This window comes from Pezoporus occidentalis, unplaced genomic scaffold (assembly GCF_034315485.1).
Source record: "Pezoporus occidentalis ecotype Australia unplaced genomic scaffold, CSIRO_AGI_Poc_V1 ctg34, whole genome shotgun sequence".
Lineage (NCBI taxonomy): Eukaryota > Metazoa > Chordata > Aves > Psittaciformes > Psittacidae > Pezoporus > Pezoporus occidentalis.
The window spans coordinates 5,706,559-5,725,900 of NW_026915376.1; the positions used below are offsets into that span (position 1 = coordinate 5,706,559).

A 19,342-nucleotide genomic window follows, 5' to 3' on the forward strand; every position below is an offset into this window, starting at 1 on the left:
TCAATTCCAGATGCTAGCAGAAGTCACAGTAAGTGCTGAAGCTGCATCTAAAGTAAAAAATGAAGTCCAAGGTGTGAAAGATAAAGCACAAAAAATTGTAGATGAAATTGATGTAGAAAAAGTGAAAGCAGAGACTACACTGGAGGCTGCTAGACCAGCATTAGAAGAAGCAGAAGCTGCACTGAATGTGAGTAGAATTCTTACATTTTAATTAGTTTATTACTCTTTCAGTTACCTGTGAAAGAAAGCCTAGAGCCACCATCATGCAGTTGTCCCTTGGTTTTGACTGCTGTCACCAGCTCTTCACAGTTAGTGGACATGGCTTTGAATATTTATGGAGCTCATGTTTTGCCTTAAACGTGTGGAGATTATTTTATAGTAGTCATTCTGCTTCCACTCTAATACTTAATCACTATAAAGGTGTAAATCTTTCCAAAAGTTACACATGTCTTTAGAATATCTTGTCTTTTTAATTCAAGAGAATACTTCTTGCGCTAAAGAATGGCTTTAGTTTCATATTTAATTAGCAATATCTTTCTGTCGTGGTTTAAACCCAGTCGGGTAATTCTTTCACTCACTCACCCCCCTTCTTTCCCTCCCCCTACTCCCGGAGGGATGGAGAGGAGAATCGAAAAGAAAGCAACTCCCACAGGTTGAGATAAGAACAGTTCAGTAACTAAGGTATAACACACATCACTGCTGCTACCACCAATAATAACAATGATAAAGGAAATAACAAGGGAAGAGAATACAACACCTCACCACCAGCCAACCGATAACTCACCCGCCCAGCCCAACTAAGCACCGACCCATACCTCCTCCAACCCTGCAGGCCCCCAGCCCTTCCGGGGCACTCCCAGTTGCATCCTGGGCATGACGTGCTGTGGTATGGAATACCTCTTTGGTCAGTTTGGGTCAGGTGTCCTGTCTCTGCTTCCTCCCGGCTTCCCCTCCTCCCTGGCAGAGCATGAGGCTCACAAAGTCCTTGGCTAAACCAAAACATCATTGTTATCAGCTCTGTTCCCTAGCTGAAAGTCAAAACACAGCACTGCACCAGCTACCAAGAAGGACAAAAGTGACTGCTACTGCTGAACCCAGGACACATTCCTTTAAGATGACTAAGAGATTATCTCTTCCTTCAGAAAAAAAAATGTTTAATTTGGAAAGAAACAGGAAACAAAGGGAATCAGAGTTGTCGTGGTTTAAACCCTAGCCAGAGAGCTTGTTCACTCACTCCCAGTGGGTGGTGCCGGGCTGGAAGCAGTCAAGGCCTGAGTGTTGTGTGTCCGTCCCCCCCCCCAGGGGCTCTCCCCTTCCCCACTCCGGAAGGGATGGGGAGGAGAATTGAAAGAGTGCAACTCCCACAGGTTGGGACAAGAACAGTCCAGCAACCAATGTACAACACAAATCACCACCGCTACCACCAACTACAACAATGATGAGAGAAAATAACAAGGGAAGAGAATACAATACCACCCGCTGAGAAACAAGTCCAACCCAGAAGCCCGTGTCCTTCCGGGTAACTCCCAGTTACCCCCCCGGGCATGACGTGCTGTGGTATGGAATACCTCTTTGGCTAGCCTGGGTCAGGTGTCCTGTCTCTGCTTCCTCCTGGCTTCCCCTCCTCCCTGGCAGAGCATGAGCCTCACAAAGTCCTTGGTCAGGGTAAACATCACTTAGCAACAACTGAAAACATCGGTGTTATCAGCAGTGTTACCAGGCTGGAAGTCAAAACACAGCACTGCACCAGCTACCAAGAAGGAGAAAAATTGACTGCTACTGCTGAACCCAGGACAAGAGTTAAGAAATTTGGAGGCATTGCTATATTCTACATAATTTCATTATTCTGCTGTGAGCAATTAAAAAGTATAGGAAAAAAAGATCTAGAATCAGAAATCAGTGATGTATTATATTTTTAATACTTTATGTTAATTTTCCAGAATTTTTGTGACAAGAAATAAATATTGAGTGGAGAAGACCAGAAAAGAAGCATTGTTTGCTCTTACACTGACATTTTGTCGTGGTTTAAACCCAGTCAGCCACACAGTTTTCACTCCCCCCACCTCTTTCTTTCCTTACCCCCCCCCCCCCCCCCACTCCCGGAGGGATGGGGAGGAGAATGGGAAGAATGTAACTCCCATGGGTTGAGATAAGAACAGTCCAGTAACTAAGGTATAACACAAAACCACTACTGCTACCACCAATAATAATAATGTTAAGAGAAATAACAAGGGAAGAGAATACAATATCACCTGCCACAATGAGCCTGACTGAGAAGAGAGTGCCCTCCCAGGTAACTCCCAGCTACCTCCCAGGGAATGACATGCTGTGGTATGGAATACCTCTTTGGTCAGTTTGGGTCAGGTGTCCTGTCCCTGCTTCCTCCTGGCTTCCCCTCCTCCCTGGCAGAGCATGAGACTCGCAAAGTCCTTGGTCAGAGTAAACATTGGTGTTATCAGCTCTGTTCCCAGGCCGAAAGTCAAAACACAGCGCTGCACCAGCTACTAAGAAGGAGAAAAATGACTGCTACTGCTGAACCCAGGACACATTTAGATAAGATAAATGAAACTTCTGAAAATAGTCACAAAATTCACTTATAAAATATATGGACTCACACATTATCCTGTGGTGTAACCACTCCTTCTAGACAATTAGTGTCATGCATGTGTTTTGTAGGCACAAATTAATATGCTAGTTTTGAAGTTTGCAATAATTTATAATTTTTGTATTGGTTATTAAGCTAAGCAAAGTGTTAGTGATGCTGCTAGAAAATGAAGCAGTAGAACCTCATCCCTATAAGAAATTAGAATCCAACAAAACCATCTTAGAATAAATAATGATACTGAAGCCTTAAAAATCCAAAATAATATTTTACCAAGAAAACTGCTTTTAGTTAATTCCTATGCAATTATCTTCATTGAGTTAATGCTGCTGTTCTATGTATTTAAATTTGATTTTTGAGTGATGTGTTTAAAATTGGAAAAATATTCTTATCTAATGGATATTAATTAAAATTATTACATTTTATGAAACTATGACATTTATTAAAGCCCCATTAGACACTTTTTTTTATGTACTTAGTACAAACTTACCTCAGAGAAAAGTATGACAAACAAACATTAAAATCAAGATATTAAATGGGAAAATAGAATAATGGTATTGATGCAGGATTCTGTTACATTTTTCTTCAAGTAGACCATCAAACCAGTGGATATTGCTACTGTTAGAAAACTTGCAAAGCCTCCTCACCTAATTATGAGAGTCATGGACTGTTGTCTGCTACTATTCCAAAAGCCAGTAGATGCAGTTACCATGGATCCAGAAAAGCCTTGCTGCAAGCCATCGTGGGGAGAATCATTAAAAGTAAGTAGAGTTTTCAGTGTTTCTCGAACATCAGAAACAGCAGCTTGAATATCAGAGAATTTATGATGTTTGCTTAAAACAGGATAGAATTTTGCAAAAGGCAAACATAGGGTTTTAAGATAGGCATAGTATATAAGTAGAGTTTATTTCATAGGAAGTAGTAGGTGAATTTTTTAGAGACTTTTGCAGTAGGGGCCTTAGGTTTTCCTTGTCCTTGGTCCTGGCATATGACCTGATGGCAAATAAATAAATAATACCAATTCTTGTTAACCATACAGGAGATAAAGGCATTCTGGAAAAGACTTCTTCCTCTTTGGGAACTTGTAGGTCCACATCTAAACAGTCTTTCCTGATCCTCCCAGACTCCTTGATTGAAAGATCATTTGTCTGACTGAGACATAGTAGCTTTTCCCGTTCTGCATTTCAGTATTTCTGGCTGAAAATTATTGGTTGGCAAGCCATCTCTTCCTTCTGGACTTTGATCTTCTCTCAGAATACTCTTATTTTCCTACCTTCTCCTGCCATTCTTTAAATTCTGTTCTACCTCTATTAGTGTATCAGTTTGCCAATAGGATTACCTTAATATTTTTGTTATGCAAATAAAGAAAAGTAAGGTATTTTTGGATATGAATAGAGCTCTTGCTTTTTATTTAAGCTTTTTCAGAAATTAAGAAATCATCAAAACTTTATTTTCCACCAACATTATGAAAATGGGATAAGCAGTTACTCCATTAGTTCCCCTTAATGTGTTAAACATTTCTTAGAAAAAGAATTTAAAACCAATAATTTTGCTCTCCAGAAGAATTTAGGTCACATTTCATATATGCATAAGCCGTTTTCTTGACATTCTTTAGGTAAGTTACAAATGTATCTCTGAGGCTTTATCTTAGTTAATTTCTTTTATGAAATGCTGCTTCTCAAATGCTTTTTACATGAAAACATGGGAATATGGAAGATGAAAAGTACATCAATAACTTTCAAGCCTAGTTATTGGAGTGTAACTGCTTAAAATTCCAGGCATGTAGGAGTTACAACTGAATAGCGTACTTACAATATCAACTGTATGAATTACTCTTACTTCAGAACATTTTTTAACATAGTCATCTGTGAACAAGCTTTCGAATGTAAAATGTGCAAATAGCTTATATACATCCCGTATTGTTTTTTGCAGTTTATGAGTGGCCAATTCTTGCAGAGTCTACAGCAGTTTACTAAGGATTCAATGAATGAAGAGACAATAGAATTACTCCAGCCTTATTTTAACATGGAAGACTATACACTAGAGCAAGGTAAAAAGGTGTGTGGTAATGCAGCAGGACTTCTCTCTTGGACACAAGCCATGGCAAGATTTTATGCTGTTAACAAAGAACTCTTACCTCTTAAGGTAATACATTATCACTTGCTTTGTATTTTCTTTTTATGTAATTCAGTTCCATTTACTTTAGTAGTAGAATCTTAAAAATGTATTTCGATAACTTTATTCAGAAATAATTGCCTGTAGACTTTAGTTGCTAAGAATGATAAAAGCAGAAAACCGCCATATCCTTGTCTTGATTCCAGACAGAACACTAAACACAAAATTAATCTAAATAAATTATATTTTCTCTGATTTATTGTATGCAGTGGATGGTGTTTTCAGTCTTTGTATTTATTATAACTACCTTATAATTGTTTTCTAAAAGTTATACCAGGATCCTTATTCCCTCTCTAAACAGTCTTTCAAACACAGGTTTGCAGCTATTTTACCTTCTTTGTTTTTACATGATAACTTTGTGGAAGTAAGTAAAGGATTAATATCTTGCCCAAATACTGGCATTATTGAGAAATTGAGGGCTCACTTCAATAAAGAAATCATGTTGCAATAGTGTGAACCAAACTGTGTAGAACATTTTTAAGACTCATAATTAATTTAGTGTGGGTGTTCCTTTTTGATGTTTGTGAACATTTAAATAAAAAAATTAGATGTAAAAATCATTTAGAATCTCAAAGACATCATTGATTGTTGGTTTTTGGATTCTAAACCAAGTATTTAATTCCTACACGTAGCACAGTTTACAAAAGAAAGAAAAAAAAAAGAAGGGAAAAGGTCAAAGGGGAAAGTGTCTGAATGGTGCTTCCAAATCTCCTCCACATTTTTTTGTCACTGGTAGAACTGCTACTTATGAAAGTAACAGTAATGCAAGTGGATTATTTAAAAAAAAATAATAATTTCCTGTGTTCAGCATAAATATCAGTTTAGGAGCAACAGGAAGATTCAGTAGTTTAGGACCATGATTTTGTAGTGGGTAAAAACTACATTGTTAGCTAATAAAGGACCAAAATCATGGTGGTGTGATTGTTGGTTGCTACAGAATGTGCAAATAAGAAAGAAATAATAATAATATATATAATCAAGCAAGAATATGGAATGATTTTTCCTGTAGGCTAATTGATATGTACATACAGGTCAGAAACCTGACTTCCTTAACCAGTTTCTTCAAATGTAATTTTTTTTTAGATAATAAGTTTGACAATATATAGTAGGAACCTTGAGAATATTGTTCTTCATTTAAAAAGTAATATTTACAGTATGTGAGAGTGTTCAGATTAAATATTTTAAATATTTATGTAAAGATTAATATGAAAGTTATTTTATTTATTGTCTCATGATTACCAGCTAACCAGGTTTAAAATAATTCATCAAATGATATTAAGATCTTGTATGATTATTGTCTTAATATTTCTTCTCTTTGCAGGCTAACTTGGCAAAACAGGAGGGCCACCTGAAAGTAGCTAATGCAGAGTTAGCAGAGGCTCAGGTGGTTTTAGATGAAAAACAAGCTGAATTGGATAAAGTGCAAGCAAAGTTTGATGCAGCAATGAAGAAGAAAATGGTGAGATCAGTCTTTTATGAAAACTGTTTCCATCCAATGATGTTATGCTTTCATGAACTGATACAAACACACATTTAGGACCCGATACCTTGAATGACATGGATGAGGTTCAGGTATAAAAAGAAGATATTTAAATCTACGTTCCATCATATTTCTTTCTTTTTTGTGAATAGGAACATGTTACACAGTAGGTGCACCTAGAGTTCTCAAGAGTGATTTTCAAATAAATAGAATAGACATAATAAATACAATAGAATGAAAAAATATCTAAAATAACTCTTCAGTTTTTTGCATTCTATTATTAAATTATGTAAAACATTTTTCCAATCTTAGGACTTACTGAATGATGCAGAAACATGTAGAAGAAAGATGCAAGCAGCCTCTACGCTTATAGATGGATTAAGTGGAGAGAGAGTTAGGTGGACTCAGCAAAGTAAAGAATTTAAATCTCAGATTAACAGGTATGTAATTAATCAGAGAAAAAGCAACCAACCAACAAACCCAAAACAACGAAAAACCTCACAACAAACCAAAATCCCAATTAAAACAAGATGTGTAAAACCTGAATAGCTAGTAAGCAATTTAGTAGCTTTAGATGTTGTACTTTTTCCTGATGGAGATATTTATATAGTTAGACAATTAAATGAAGTATCCTGAAATGTGGATTTCCCTCCCATAAGTGCTAAGTGTTGCTTGCTTGTATTTAAGTTCAGACCAATACTTCTGCTTTGGGGATCTATTTCCAAAGGGATTATTTCCAGTGCAGTTATATGCCTCTATTACAGTTCTTCCTGTCCCTCTTAACGCTGCGTCTTGTTCCAGTGTTACCTGGCAAAGTGAAAACTTCAGTTAGGCAGGAGGTAGAGATGATCTAAGCCTAACGCTGGGAAGGAAAAAGGAAGAACTCCTAGCTTAATACTGGATAGTCTGATTTTAGTTACGACATATTTAAGTAAAAGGAGCCTTAGAGATCAGACAGTAACTTTTATCCTATAGTCTGTGTGTTGAAACATGTGGAACAGTAGGTCTTATTCTAATAAACTTGGAAACTTGAAAGTCTCCATTGTTTTGCTATCCAAATGACAACATGTTGAGCAGTGTTAGAGCTAGAGGTTCTAGTTGTCTAGAAAATAGGAATACTGTCAAAATGGTTGTTAAAGAGCCTGAAAGTTTAGACTGGGCTTGTATGGAATGCTTCTGTTTCTGTAAATTTCCTATAGGGAAATTTTACATGTCTATTGAGGTCTGCTCATTCCAAGAGAATTAAGGTTGTAACTTTCAATAAATATTGTATTGCAGACATATTTTTAATATGAAATAAACCAATTTCTTCCTTCAGTTATGAAAGAAGGAATAGTCATCTGGGCTTTATTATGTTGTAGGGCTGAATATGATGTTTTCATATATTACTCTTAAGTTTTGCCAAAAAAAAAAAACCAAACATTTTTTTGAAGCATAAAGAAACTATTTGTTGTTCTCAAAGAGCCTCCTTGAATTGTCCTCAGAATGGAAATCTTCTGGTGTTTCAAAAGCTGGTTGTCTAAATCTATAGAAATTGAAATTCTATATCACCTTTTAATTATTATTTTATTCGTTTTCTAGACTTGTGGGAGATGTACTGCTCTGCACAGCTTTTCTTTCATACTGTGGACCTTTTAATCAAAACTTCAGGGATTTTTTGCTTAAAGATTTATGGGAAACTGAGATGAGAGCCCATAAAATCCCCTTTACTGAAAATTTGAACCTGATTTCTATGCTGGTAGATCTGCCAACAGTAAGTTCTTGGTGATGGATGGGTTTCAATTCAATGTCAATTAATATATTCTGTGACTATTAGCCAGCATTATGTTTGCTTAAAAAGGATCTATAATCCCCAGTATTGCTGTGCAATGTATTTCTGTGGTTTCCTAATGTTCTTGGCAATTTCCACTAAAGATCTGAGTGCTGAGCAATGTTCAGATACATAAAAAGGTTACATATTATAAACAAGTGACATACAATTAGACAAATGCTGGTATGATAATGCACTTTCAAGTACTCATAGATATCTACTAAAACAGTGGGTTTGGTTATTAGCTTTTTTTAGGTTCTGTCAATATTATCTGAGCCTGGTTTCAAAAATAAATCTCATATAATAAATATATTTAAAAAAGAATGCATAAAGTCTTTTCATTCAACATGAATGAAGGAGAAGTCAAACAGAGAATGATGCCAGTGTCCTTCAGTAAATATTAAGCCCCAAAAGCTGTTTTAGCCTGGTTTTCTCTTAATTGATCACAATTTTTAATTTGGCTGTCCAAGTACCTTTTGGCTTTCTTACACTTTTAAAATATATTTTTTTTATCATTAAATACATCAATAAAGATAAAATCCTGGAAATATTTTTCCATCTGCATTAATCATTTTTCAGGAGGTTCAGGAATGCATCCCTGTGGGCTTGATGTTCCCATTATTTCTTAGAACAGTCATAATTGAAGGATAATGCAGTGAGATTTTATTCCAAACTACTCGCTTTTTTTGTTGTTGTTTCATTTTGTATTCTCCAGATTACTGAATGGAATATTCAAGGGCTGCCTGGAGATGATTTCTCAATTCAGAATGGTATCATTGTCACTAAATCAGCTAGATACCCACTTTTGGTAGACCCACAGTCTCAAGGAAAAGCATGGATTAAAAAGAAAGAAGAGGATAATGACTTACTGGTGAGTATCGTTTTAAAGGAATAATGTGCTAGTTTATATTCCTTCAAACATTGTTGCTTTAGGTTGTGTCTGCTTTTGAGTCAATGTAGCTATCATACATACATATCTGAGAACTGTAACTTGTATGGAGACTGACAATGCGGATGCATCAGCAGGGAACTTGACAAGAATCTTCGAATCCGATTTAAGGACTAGGAAAGGATTATATAATTTGTAAATGTTGGAATACTGGTATGAAAAAAACTACCAAGAAGTATGAAAGAGAAGGAGGTAGCCTTATGTTCAAAATTGGCATGTTCTCTATCCATAAAGAGCAAAGTAGTGAAAAGTATAGCATAAGAGTATAATATGAAATTATTTTTTGAGGGTGAACTGGGTAACTATTAGTAAGATTACAGACAAAGGCAGTATAACTTTGAAAATGTAGGCAAAGTACTTAAACTGATGCAGTCCAGAAGTTAGAACTCCAGATGGAATTCATACATGAAGTTATTGCTACAAAAGTAAATTGAAGACAACCAGTTGAAATGAGATCTAAGACAAATTCATGTATCCTGATGTTACTGCAATTTTAATAGCTCTTTTATAGCTTAAGCCAATGAGGTTAAATATCTGCTCATGAAATATAATGCAAAGATATTCACATGACACCTGTAATTTGCATCATAAAAGAATTTTTCACAAATGAAGTAGCATGTAAAAAGGAACCTACATTTTTAAACCCTGCGAAATCTCGTACGTCCTCCAGAATTTCAATGAATTTTCAGCACTTTAGGATTTCTAGATTTTGTAGATTGGAGTAAAGTGAATGTGAAGTTCTTGCTTATCATTCTACCGTTAATAAAACAAACTGTCAGAACCACAGAAAAGTTGAGGTTGAAAAGGATGTCCGAAGATCTAGTGCAGCATCCCTGCTCAGAGCAGGATCTACTAAAGCAGGTTGCCCAGGACTGTGTCCATTCAGGTTTTGAATACCTCCAGGGGCGGACACTTCACCACCTCTCTGAGCAGCCACCACCAGCAGTGTTCAACCACCATCACAATAAAGTTGTGCGATTTTTTTTCTTATGTTTAAATTGAATTATCTATATTTCAAATGATGACAATTGCGTCCTGGCCTGTTACTGTGTGCCACCAAGAGGGGCTTGCCTCCCTAGTCTTCATTCTCATTCACCAGATATTTATGTACATAGGTAAATACCCTTGTAAACCTTCTGGAGGATAAATAATCCCAGGTCTCATCTTTCCTCATATGTCAAGTGCTCCTTAATAGTCTTGGTGGTCCTTTGCTGGACTCACCTCAGTGCCTTTCTTACACTGGGGAGTGCAGAAATAGGTAGAGGAATCAAAATATGCATCTCCAGTACTGAGCAGAGGGGAAAAATTCCCCTCCTCAACATCCTGGTAATGTTTCTTCTGATGCAGCCCAGAATGCTGTAGGCCTTTGCTGCAAAGGCAGATTGCTAGCCCATACTCATCTTGTCCACCGGGACCCCAAGATCCTGCTCTGCAAAGCTGTTTTTCCAGTAGAATGGCCCTATTTCATACCTGCAGAGAGAATCTTGAAAATAATATAGGGACTTTCTGAAAGCCAAAATCTAGGAAGCAAAACAAAACTAGTTAGTGTTTTATTTATTTACACATTTTTTATGATTTTATACATTATGAATTCCTTTGAATGATATTTCTAACCTCTGTGTTCATAATATTGTAACAGCAATTAATTTGTTACACTGAGTTCAGGTTTTCAGAAAGAATTTCTCAGAACTTCAAAGCTAAAATTAGAAAACTTAGTCCTCAGGCCATAGAACAGAAAACTGAAAGTTGGGTGTCTGTGTTTTCAAAAATATATGTAACACCTTCAATTCCAAATGAATACCAATAATTGATACATTATTACTCTCATAATTAAGTTTCTTAAATTCTGTTACAGCCAATCTTTTAATTCGCCTTTTTATGGTAGTTTTCATTGTATATGCAAGAAGTATTTCTGCATAAATCGCTGCATGGTCAATCTTTATTACTTCATTTGAAATGCAACCATCAAAAACAATGAAAAAATTTTTAATTGTTATATCTGTGGTTTTCATGTAGGACTTCAAAGAAAAATTTTTGTCCTTACACTGATTTATAATTTACTTTTGAGGTTACAACTTTGAATGACAAGTATTTCCGTACACACCTAGAAGACAGTGTTTCACTGGGACGATCACTTGTGATTGAAAACATAGGTGAAGAGTTGGATCCAGTCCTTGATAATATATTAGAAAAGAATTTCATGAAATCTGGAACTTCTTTTAAGGTTAGTAATAAAAAAAAAAAAAGACTTGGAATAAGTAGTTTGCTTTGTTATGAATGATATTTCATCCTTTTACCCAAACCTCTGATGAATCAGGTAAATTCTATATTCAGTAGGGCAGTCTGAAGAATCAAACTGAAGTAACTAAATATAGGAGAGAGAACCCCAGCTGAGTAGTACATGAGTCTAAAATTGAATTTAACTACTGAAGTTGCTACTAAAGATTCCAAACTGGAATGAGTTATGTTTATCATGTTAAATGCTTACTATACTTTCTATTGATTTTTGAGCAATTTCATTTTACACAGTTTAAAAGAATTAAAAGAATTGAAAGTATCTCTCTTTTCCTAGTGTGGAGCACTGACTGTAGCAACTGCAGAATCTTTACTTTGAAATAGAGCTATTTTCTGATGGAACAAGCCGAAAAGCACAAAGTTTTATAAATAATATTAAGTATATTCACAGTCTTGAAAAATCATGAGTCTTTCTCCCCTTCATTAGATAAAGAAATCAATCCTAAATTTAAAAACACCGCTCCTTCAAACATCCTGAAATAAAATGACTACACATGCTTTATATTTCTGTATGTATTTTTCTCAAATAACCTTAATTAACCGGCTGGGATATGAGAGATATCATCAATATGATGATATTGAAAATAAAATAATTACTATTTTTGTAAAGCAGTTTTATTTTGAATGTCAGAGCAAACAAGGGAGTCATTTGGTCCTGTTTCTTCTTAAGCCTGGTATTTGAAATGGCCTTGGAGACTCATACACAGTGATCAGGTTTCCTTATGCACATGCAGATTTCGAGTTAGACTGTTGATTTAGGATATTTTAACTTCTATTAAAAAAAATCTGTGGAAAACTCTGAATAAATTCTTAGTTCCTTTAGAAAGATTCTTTAAGATCTGCTTAGTCTTAATAAATATAAAAATAATTTCTAACAATTTATGTTCCATTGTTGGATAGAATTTTCTTTTTTTCGTGAACACACCAGAACAATGATTTCAAACATACGTAGTTTTTGCCATCTTACTTTGAGGTGTGATTAGAAGCACAAAACCTAAACCAAATAGTTCTGAAGACATGAACTAGAACCCACAGTGGAGATTATCTGGAGGGGAATGCTACTTTTGTAATGTACCCTAACTTTACCTTAGGTCATTGATTGTTATTTTCATGACAAATTTGAATTGTGAAATGCATCTCCTCTCTTTGGCATTTCAAATAACATAATTTTTTTTTCTGATCAATATTATTGAGTCAAAGAAACCTCATTTTCCTCTGCTTAATACTATTCTAACTTACTCCACAGGTGAAAGTTGGTGATAAGGAAGTAGATATTATGAATTCATTTAGACTGTACTTTACTACAAAGCTACCCAATCCTGCTTTCACACCTGAAATTAATGCAAAAACATCAGTTATTGATTTTACTGTTACAATGAAAGGACTTGAGAATCAACTGCTCAGAAGAGTAGTCCTTACTGAAAAACAGGTAACTTAATAACCATGGTGATGGTTTGGTTGTGTTTTTTTTTTTTGTTTTTTAATTATTTACCTGGTTTTAGTATGTGGGGAAAAAGAAATGTTCAAATGGAAAAAAGACATCAGCCATTTTCTAAAGCTTTATTCAGAGTCAGTATAGAAATTTCCAAGTAACAGAAATACATCTAGAGGATCTTCTGCATATGACTGTCAGCATAGCAGGAACACTTAAGTGCAAGTATTTGTCATTGATAAGATACTTCATATGATGCTGAATAAAGACTGCTTAAAAAAAAAAAAGTTATAAAAATATGTTTTAGATACCTGAAAAATTAAAAAGTAAAATGCACATTTCATGGCTGCATCCAACTCTTCACCTCTATCAAATTTCATGAACCTGAAAAATCAGCAACTGAATTTTAAGTATGACTCATAGATACAGACCCTAAAATGTCATGGCATTTTCTTGTTTTTTAATAATAGGAACTAGAGGCAGAACGAATTGCACTCATGGGAGATGTAACTTCAAATAAGAGGAAGATGAAAGAACTGGAAGACAATCTTCTGTACAAACTAAGTGCAACCAAAGGTTTTGTATCAAAGGATTAAGAGATTAGACAGGTTAAACTGATTCACAAAAGAACCTTTCCATGCAGAATTTTATTTATGCATCTAAGATACAATCAGGGAACATCCAGTGGTAGGAATTAGAAGTATGGTGATTTACTGGAGCGTGAGGGATTTGGAACTATAGAATTCCACTATATACAACTGTAGACACCAAGTATTTTTAACACCTAAACAAGTTTTGTGAAAGAAACCAATTTCTTGAGAGCTTTCTGCACCTCAAATGAGATAAAAGTATCTGATCATGGGCAAGTCCTTAACCCATTGAAAATGTAAGGTAAAATAGACTAGTTAAAATGATGTTGAAAATCTTTTGTAGTCTATTAGGAACCTGCACATGATCAATTACTATCTCTTTGGTGGAAACAGAAGGTGGCGCCTTCTAGCAAATCAATCACTAAGTGCCTAAGATGTGTGAATACTGTTGTGTGACCATTGCCCTTAGGACCCTAAGTCTTTTTGACTTTGTGTGTACCAATCAATAGACTTTAAAATAATTAAAGTACTGTGTATGAATGTATGTTATGTGCATAAGAAAGCTGACTTCTCCAATACATGCTGCAAAGCTGGTGGTATATATACATTCATATTGACACAGGCAGAATGCATTTGTTTAGAGTGTTGAATATAAAAATAGTTTTAGTATTGCATATCCTGTTTGGTCTCCATTTTAAAAGCTTTCTGCAATTCAGTAAATAATTTCCATTTATTATAAATAATTCCTGTAATTTAGCCTTTTGATTTTTACATATATGAATTAAAAATGTTGTTATTAGAATGCCTTAAACATCAAATATTTTACTTTTTAGGTTCACTAGTAGATGATGAATCGTTGATTGGTGTTCTGCAAACAACTAAGCTAACAGCTGCTGAAGTAGCTGAAAAGTTGGCTGTGGCAGCAGAAACTGAAGTGAAGATTAACACTGCTCAGGAGGAATATCGACCTGCTGCTACACGCGGAAGCATTCTTTATTTTCTTATTACAGCAATGAGCATGGTCAATAATATGTATCAAATTTCACTGGCTCAGTTCTTGAAGTTATTTGATCAATCCATGGCCAAGTAGGAAGGCACAGATTTTTTTACGATTCAGATATTTGTCTTTCCAATGTATTTGCTGTTATTAACATGCTTTGTTTTTGCTTCGTTTTCATTATTCAGATCTGGGAAGTCTCCTGTACCTCAGAAAAGAGTCTCAAATATTATTGAGTATCTTACCTTTGAAGTTCACTCATATTCTGTTAGAGGCTTGTACAAAAATCACAAATTCCTCTTTACCCTTTTAATGACATTAAAAATTGATCTTGAGAGAGAATATGTGAAAACCAAAGAGTTCCATACGTTCATTAAGGGTAAGTATAGTTTTTTTGGCTACATGGTTTCTACCAATAGTTCTCTGGGAACTACCTCTGTCCTTATCCCTGCTGTGGTCCAGTGAAGTTAGATGCCCATCTCTGTTCTTCCTCCACCATTTAACCATGCTGTGCTCTATCTTGAGATTAAGATTATAGTTCTGCTTCTCTCCATCAATTTGTTTAATAATTATATACTTTTGCATTATCTGTGTATCCTTATTTTTATAAATAAGGTAACTTCTTGCTCCTTTGCTTCACTGTTGAATAAAGCTATCTTCTAAGTTGCCAGAACAGATGCATGTAAAGTCCAGGAAGTGATACAGTTTTTTCTCAGTTTAGCTAGATAGGAAAGTATTGCATGTATTATTCTGGATGCTGGAACTTTTCATATATGCCTATGAATGGCAAAATAAAAACTAATGAAAGGAGAGGCATTGCATATTTAACTCATTAACATAATAAATTATTAACCATAAGAATTTAGCAGGATTTATCAAAAAATTAGGGATGTATATTACTAACAAGATTATCAGTGATTCTATGATTCTATTACAATGAGAAACACATTATTTACACTTTTGTAATTCTCATTCTTAATTGAATAAGTCTGCCTCAAAAAATTAAGGTTTAAAATTTTTCCCAGAAGCAAAAGCTTCCCTAAGATCTGTTTACTGTCCACTCATTGGAGCTTTTTGCTCTCTTTTGATGTTAATTGTTCTCATTGGCGTACTAATGTCCAGATTCAGCAAGGTGATTCTTGTGTTCCTACTTAAGGATACTCAGGTAGCTAGAGCAGAGATTCTGCTTTGTGAAAATCATCACTGATAGAAAAATAAGATTCTTGCATCCTTGAAGCATGCAGGAGAGCATCTCAAAGAATTAATTCTTTCCCTGTAAAGTCAATATTCATTATAACAGTGACCTACATGAATAAATAATCTTGGCTGTGGAGACCACCTAATAACACCTTCTAGTTTTCCCAAGAAGTGGCATTCATTAATTTGTGGAGAATTGGGAAGAGGCAACTGCAACAAGAATAAAATTGTGATAAAAAGTTAATTATAAAAGAAAGTTAAAAGCTAATCTGCTTAAAATTGGATTGCAATCTTATCCCAGGGGTGCTCCTTTGAGTTTCCTCTTCAATTGCATATTGGTGGATGTGAAACATGTATTATATAAGGCCAGATAGCCATTATATATGCTATTTAAAATTGTTTGTGCTTGATAGGCTGTCTAGGATTGACTGATTCCATCAGTCCAGAGTTTCTTTCTTTTCTTGTTGTGAACATATGAAAAGGAAACAAGATTATTAAGAATTTCCAATACTTCAAATATAATCAGTATCATTGTATGAACTTTTAACAACAAACTATATAGAGCACATGCTCTTAGATGAGGGGCTGAGAGAACTGGGCTTGTTCAGCTTGTCAAGCATAAGACTTAGGGGAGACTCAATAGTAGTCTTCCATCACCTATGAGAAGGCCATTATGAATACAGAGCCTGGCTCTTTAGTGGTGCACAAGAAGATGAGAGCCAACAGAAATAAACTGGAAAAAGAAGAGAGATTCAGAGATGAATGTAAGGGTCAGGGTTTGGTTTTTATTTCATTATGAGAACAAACGTTAGAACTCATACAGTTTCCATCCTTGGAGGTTTTTAAGATCAGACAGGATATAGACCTGATTTTATCTCAGCTGACCCTGCTTTGAACAGGTTGGACTACAGACCTCCTGAGGTCCCTTCCACAGTAAATTATGATCTTATGAAATAAATGCAGAGTACACAGGAGTGCAATTAGCACCCCTGTGAAAATTACATGGGCCAGAAAACATAATTTAGAAAGAAATACCGAATGTATCTTGACTCCTGGAATGCCATGTGTATTTCATCAGAATGTTTGTATCTACAGGAGGTGCAGCGCTGGATCTACAGGCTTGCCCATCCAAACCATTCCACTGGATTCTTGACATGACGTGGCTAAACCTAGTGGAATTGAGCAAACTCCCACAGTTTGCAGAAATTCTGGATCAGGTGATATCTACTAATTGTCTCTTTAATGTTAATAACCAGTTTCCTAATCATAACTGTGTTCCTGTGTTTTACATTTGGAGTGCACAAGAGATGTGGTTAAGAACAAGGCCACAGAATACAGCATGAAAACATAGAAGCGAACAGCTAGGTAGCATGAATGGAGGTATATTTATTTGCTCTGGGTTTTTTGTATGTTTTATTGTATTTTGTATTATAGTCATTGAGGTAAAAAAGAGAACAGGAGCAAAGAACTGTTAAAAAAGGAAGTCATTGAAAGAGAGACAAAACCAAGGAGAAAGGATTAAAAAGTAGAGGTATCAAAAAGGCTCAGAAAGTTAATCTATGGGTGTCAGGTTTTAAGTTACAGTTCTTTATATCTTGAATCTGGTAGATTTTTACTAGTAAATTGTTTGCTGCTTGTTTTTAAATACTCATTTCCATTCCAAGGTTAACTTGTTATTGAGATATGATGAGCTAGTTTAAATACTATTTATTGATACATATATGAACTTATATGCGCATAATCTTGTGACATGTTTCCTTTAGTAAATTTCTCTTTTTTTAGTTTAGTTAAAACACTCCCTAAGCATTTCTCTTTCTATACCTCCTAAACACTCCTTGCTATTCAGGCTAATAGCCAGGAGATTAAGTTCTTCTTGCTGTTAAAGCACTGGTCATCCAAGTTCATTTTGTGATGGCATTTAGTGCCCTGAAGGGTAGCAGAGATTTTCTCTAATTTTTGCACCTGGAAGTGGTCATGGCTGTTTCTTAACCCTGCATCAAGGCAAGATCTGGATACATACCAGCTGATTTCTTCCAGGTTTTAGTTTGTGGACTTATCAAAACAGAATATTGAGTCAGGAGAAAGTTGGATGAATTTTAGTTGAGTCTTCATATGGATTAGGGCACCAGAACCCAAAATGCATGCCACATCACAGTTGCTAACACTGTTTAAATTTAGCTAATACTGTTTCAATTTGGCTGTGGGGTTATGAATTATGTATTTTCTTTTTAATTTGTAAATTGTAATGGCTCTGTTATAGCACTTTTCTAAAATTGGTGCAAACAAAATTTTAGACTCCAAAATACACAGGTGACCACGTTACCCCAAAAAGGCCTCCTTTTTAACTAATCTTTTAGCACTAACTTAAAATTTCCATGTATTTGCAAGTTGAAATGTGACAATTAGAGGATTTTGTAATACATAGAGATGAAATCTGGGAGGGTGCCAACTAAGATATCAATTAAAGTGCATATATGGAAATAACATCTTTTTAATACTTATCTGCATCCATTAGTTATGCTTTTCTATTTGGATCATCATATTAAATACTACTGGATCATTATTCACTTAGAAGCAAACAGAAAATTATTTAAAGTAAGAAAAAGAAAGCTTGAAAATGGTATGCTCAGTTCTCAAGACATTGCCTATGTTTTTCTTTTTTTCTTGCCAGTTACATTTTTTTTTTGTTCTCTAATAATTAAGTCCTCCAGTTCCAGATGCCTAATTTAACCTAATAAAGACATATCCCTCTTTAAACATTTAGATGACCCTGTTCATTTTCACACTGCTACTTCCACTTGTGGTTGAGAGGTGGTACAAAGAAATACATAATGAAAGCTTAATGATTTTACTGAGCCAACTAAAGTCCCTTTAGCTCACTAATTTATCTCTGGCTGTGGCCTAGCTTTGAAAAGGTACCTCTTCTGAATACACCTCTAGCATGTGCTTAGGTTGATGACTGTTGATGTAGAACTGAGCTATTTGCTTATAAGGTTGTTTTTCTCAGACATGGATTATAGTTCAGAAAGGGGTATTCGATGTTTATTGATCTCTCTGAATTTCATTATAGCAAATATGTGGTTGGAAGATGTCCCTATATGTTCGTTTCTCACTCCTCTCCCAATCCATGATTGGTGTGGGTTGTTCTGAAACTATTATCTGAAACCAAGTCAGTCAACTGGACAGAGTTCCTTGGATTATAACAGGCATATGGAACTGTATTTCAGAACAGATGGTATCAGTGTACTCCTTTGTTCTCTTTCCAGTGATCTGAGAACATTGTGGTAGCTGACTCTTCTCAGTCACTGCATTAGAGGCTCTACTGCAAAGCAATTTTCACTCTGTTCTGACCACCATGTTCTTGTCCTCTTAGATCCTTGCTTTGCAAGGTGCCTGAATAATGATCGTATTTGTAGTCAGATTTATTCTTTCACAAGTGAAAAACATACTAGAGTCTGTTATTTTTCATGTGTGATTCTTTGGCTGGCTGGTCTGCACTGGGACAGATTTTTCTATTCCTTTTCATACTTTGTGAACAGAAGTAATGAGTTAATCACTGTATGACCTCTTGTAGTATAGAATCTTTCTGCTAATTATTGCTTTTTCTCTAAGTAGCTGCATGTGTTCGGGAGGTGAATCAGTGGATAATTGGTTACCTTAGGAGCTGACATCTTAATACTAAAATTTCTGTTTTAAGTATCTTAATAGCAGTTCACATGGCATATGTCTTAAATACTATAGACTTTTAATGTTATTTGTAGCATCATCCTAATATAATAACAGACTCTCATCAAAATGTGCATTTACAAAGGGAT

At 35.2% G+C, this 19,342-nt stretch overlaps 1 protein-coding gene across 5 annotated transcripts in view; it reads left to right on the forward strand.

Moving 5' to 3' along the window:
• Nucleotides 1-19,342, forward strand: part of DNAH8 (dynein axonemal heavy chain 8) — a 140,391-nt gene that overhangs the window by 99,188 nt on the left and 21,861 nt on the right. For all 5 annotated transcript variants that reach the window (XM_062629681.1, XM_062629683.1, XM_062629684.1 and 2 more), the window contains 13 exons: nt 11-187; nt 3,196-3,363; nt 4,535-4,747; nt 6,099-6,236; nt 6,570-6,697; nt 7,839-8,010; nt 8,783-8,938; nt 11,085-11,240; nt 12,558-12,740; nt 13,214-13,319; nt 14,167-14,419; nt 14,519-14,709; nt 16,623-16,744. In XM_062629681.1, coding sequence (XP_062485665.1) covers nt 11-187; nt 3,196-3,363; nt 4,535-4,747; nt 6,099-6,236; nt 6,570-6,697; nt 7,839-8,010; nt 8,783-8,938; nt 11,085-11,240; nt 12,558-12,740; nt 13,214-13,319; nt 14,167-14,419; nt 14,519-14,709; nt 16,623-16,744 — 2,163 coding nt within the window. The remainder of the gene's footprint in view (nt 1-10; nt 188-3,195; nt 3,364-4,534; nt 4,748-6,098; nt 6,237-6,569; nt 6,698-7,838; nt 8,011-8,782; nt 8,939-11,084; nt 11,241-12,557; nt 12,741-13,213; nt 13,320-14,166; nt 14,420-14,518; nt 14,710-16,622; nt 16,745-19,342) is intronic.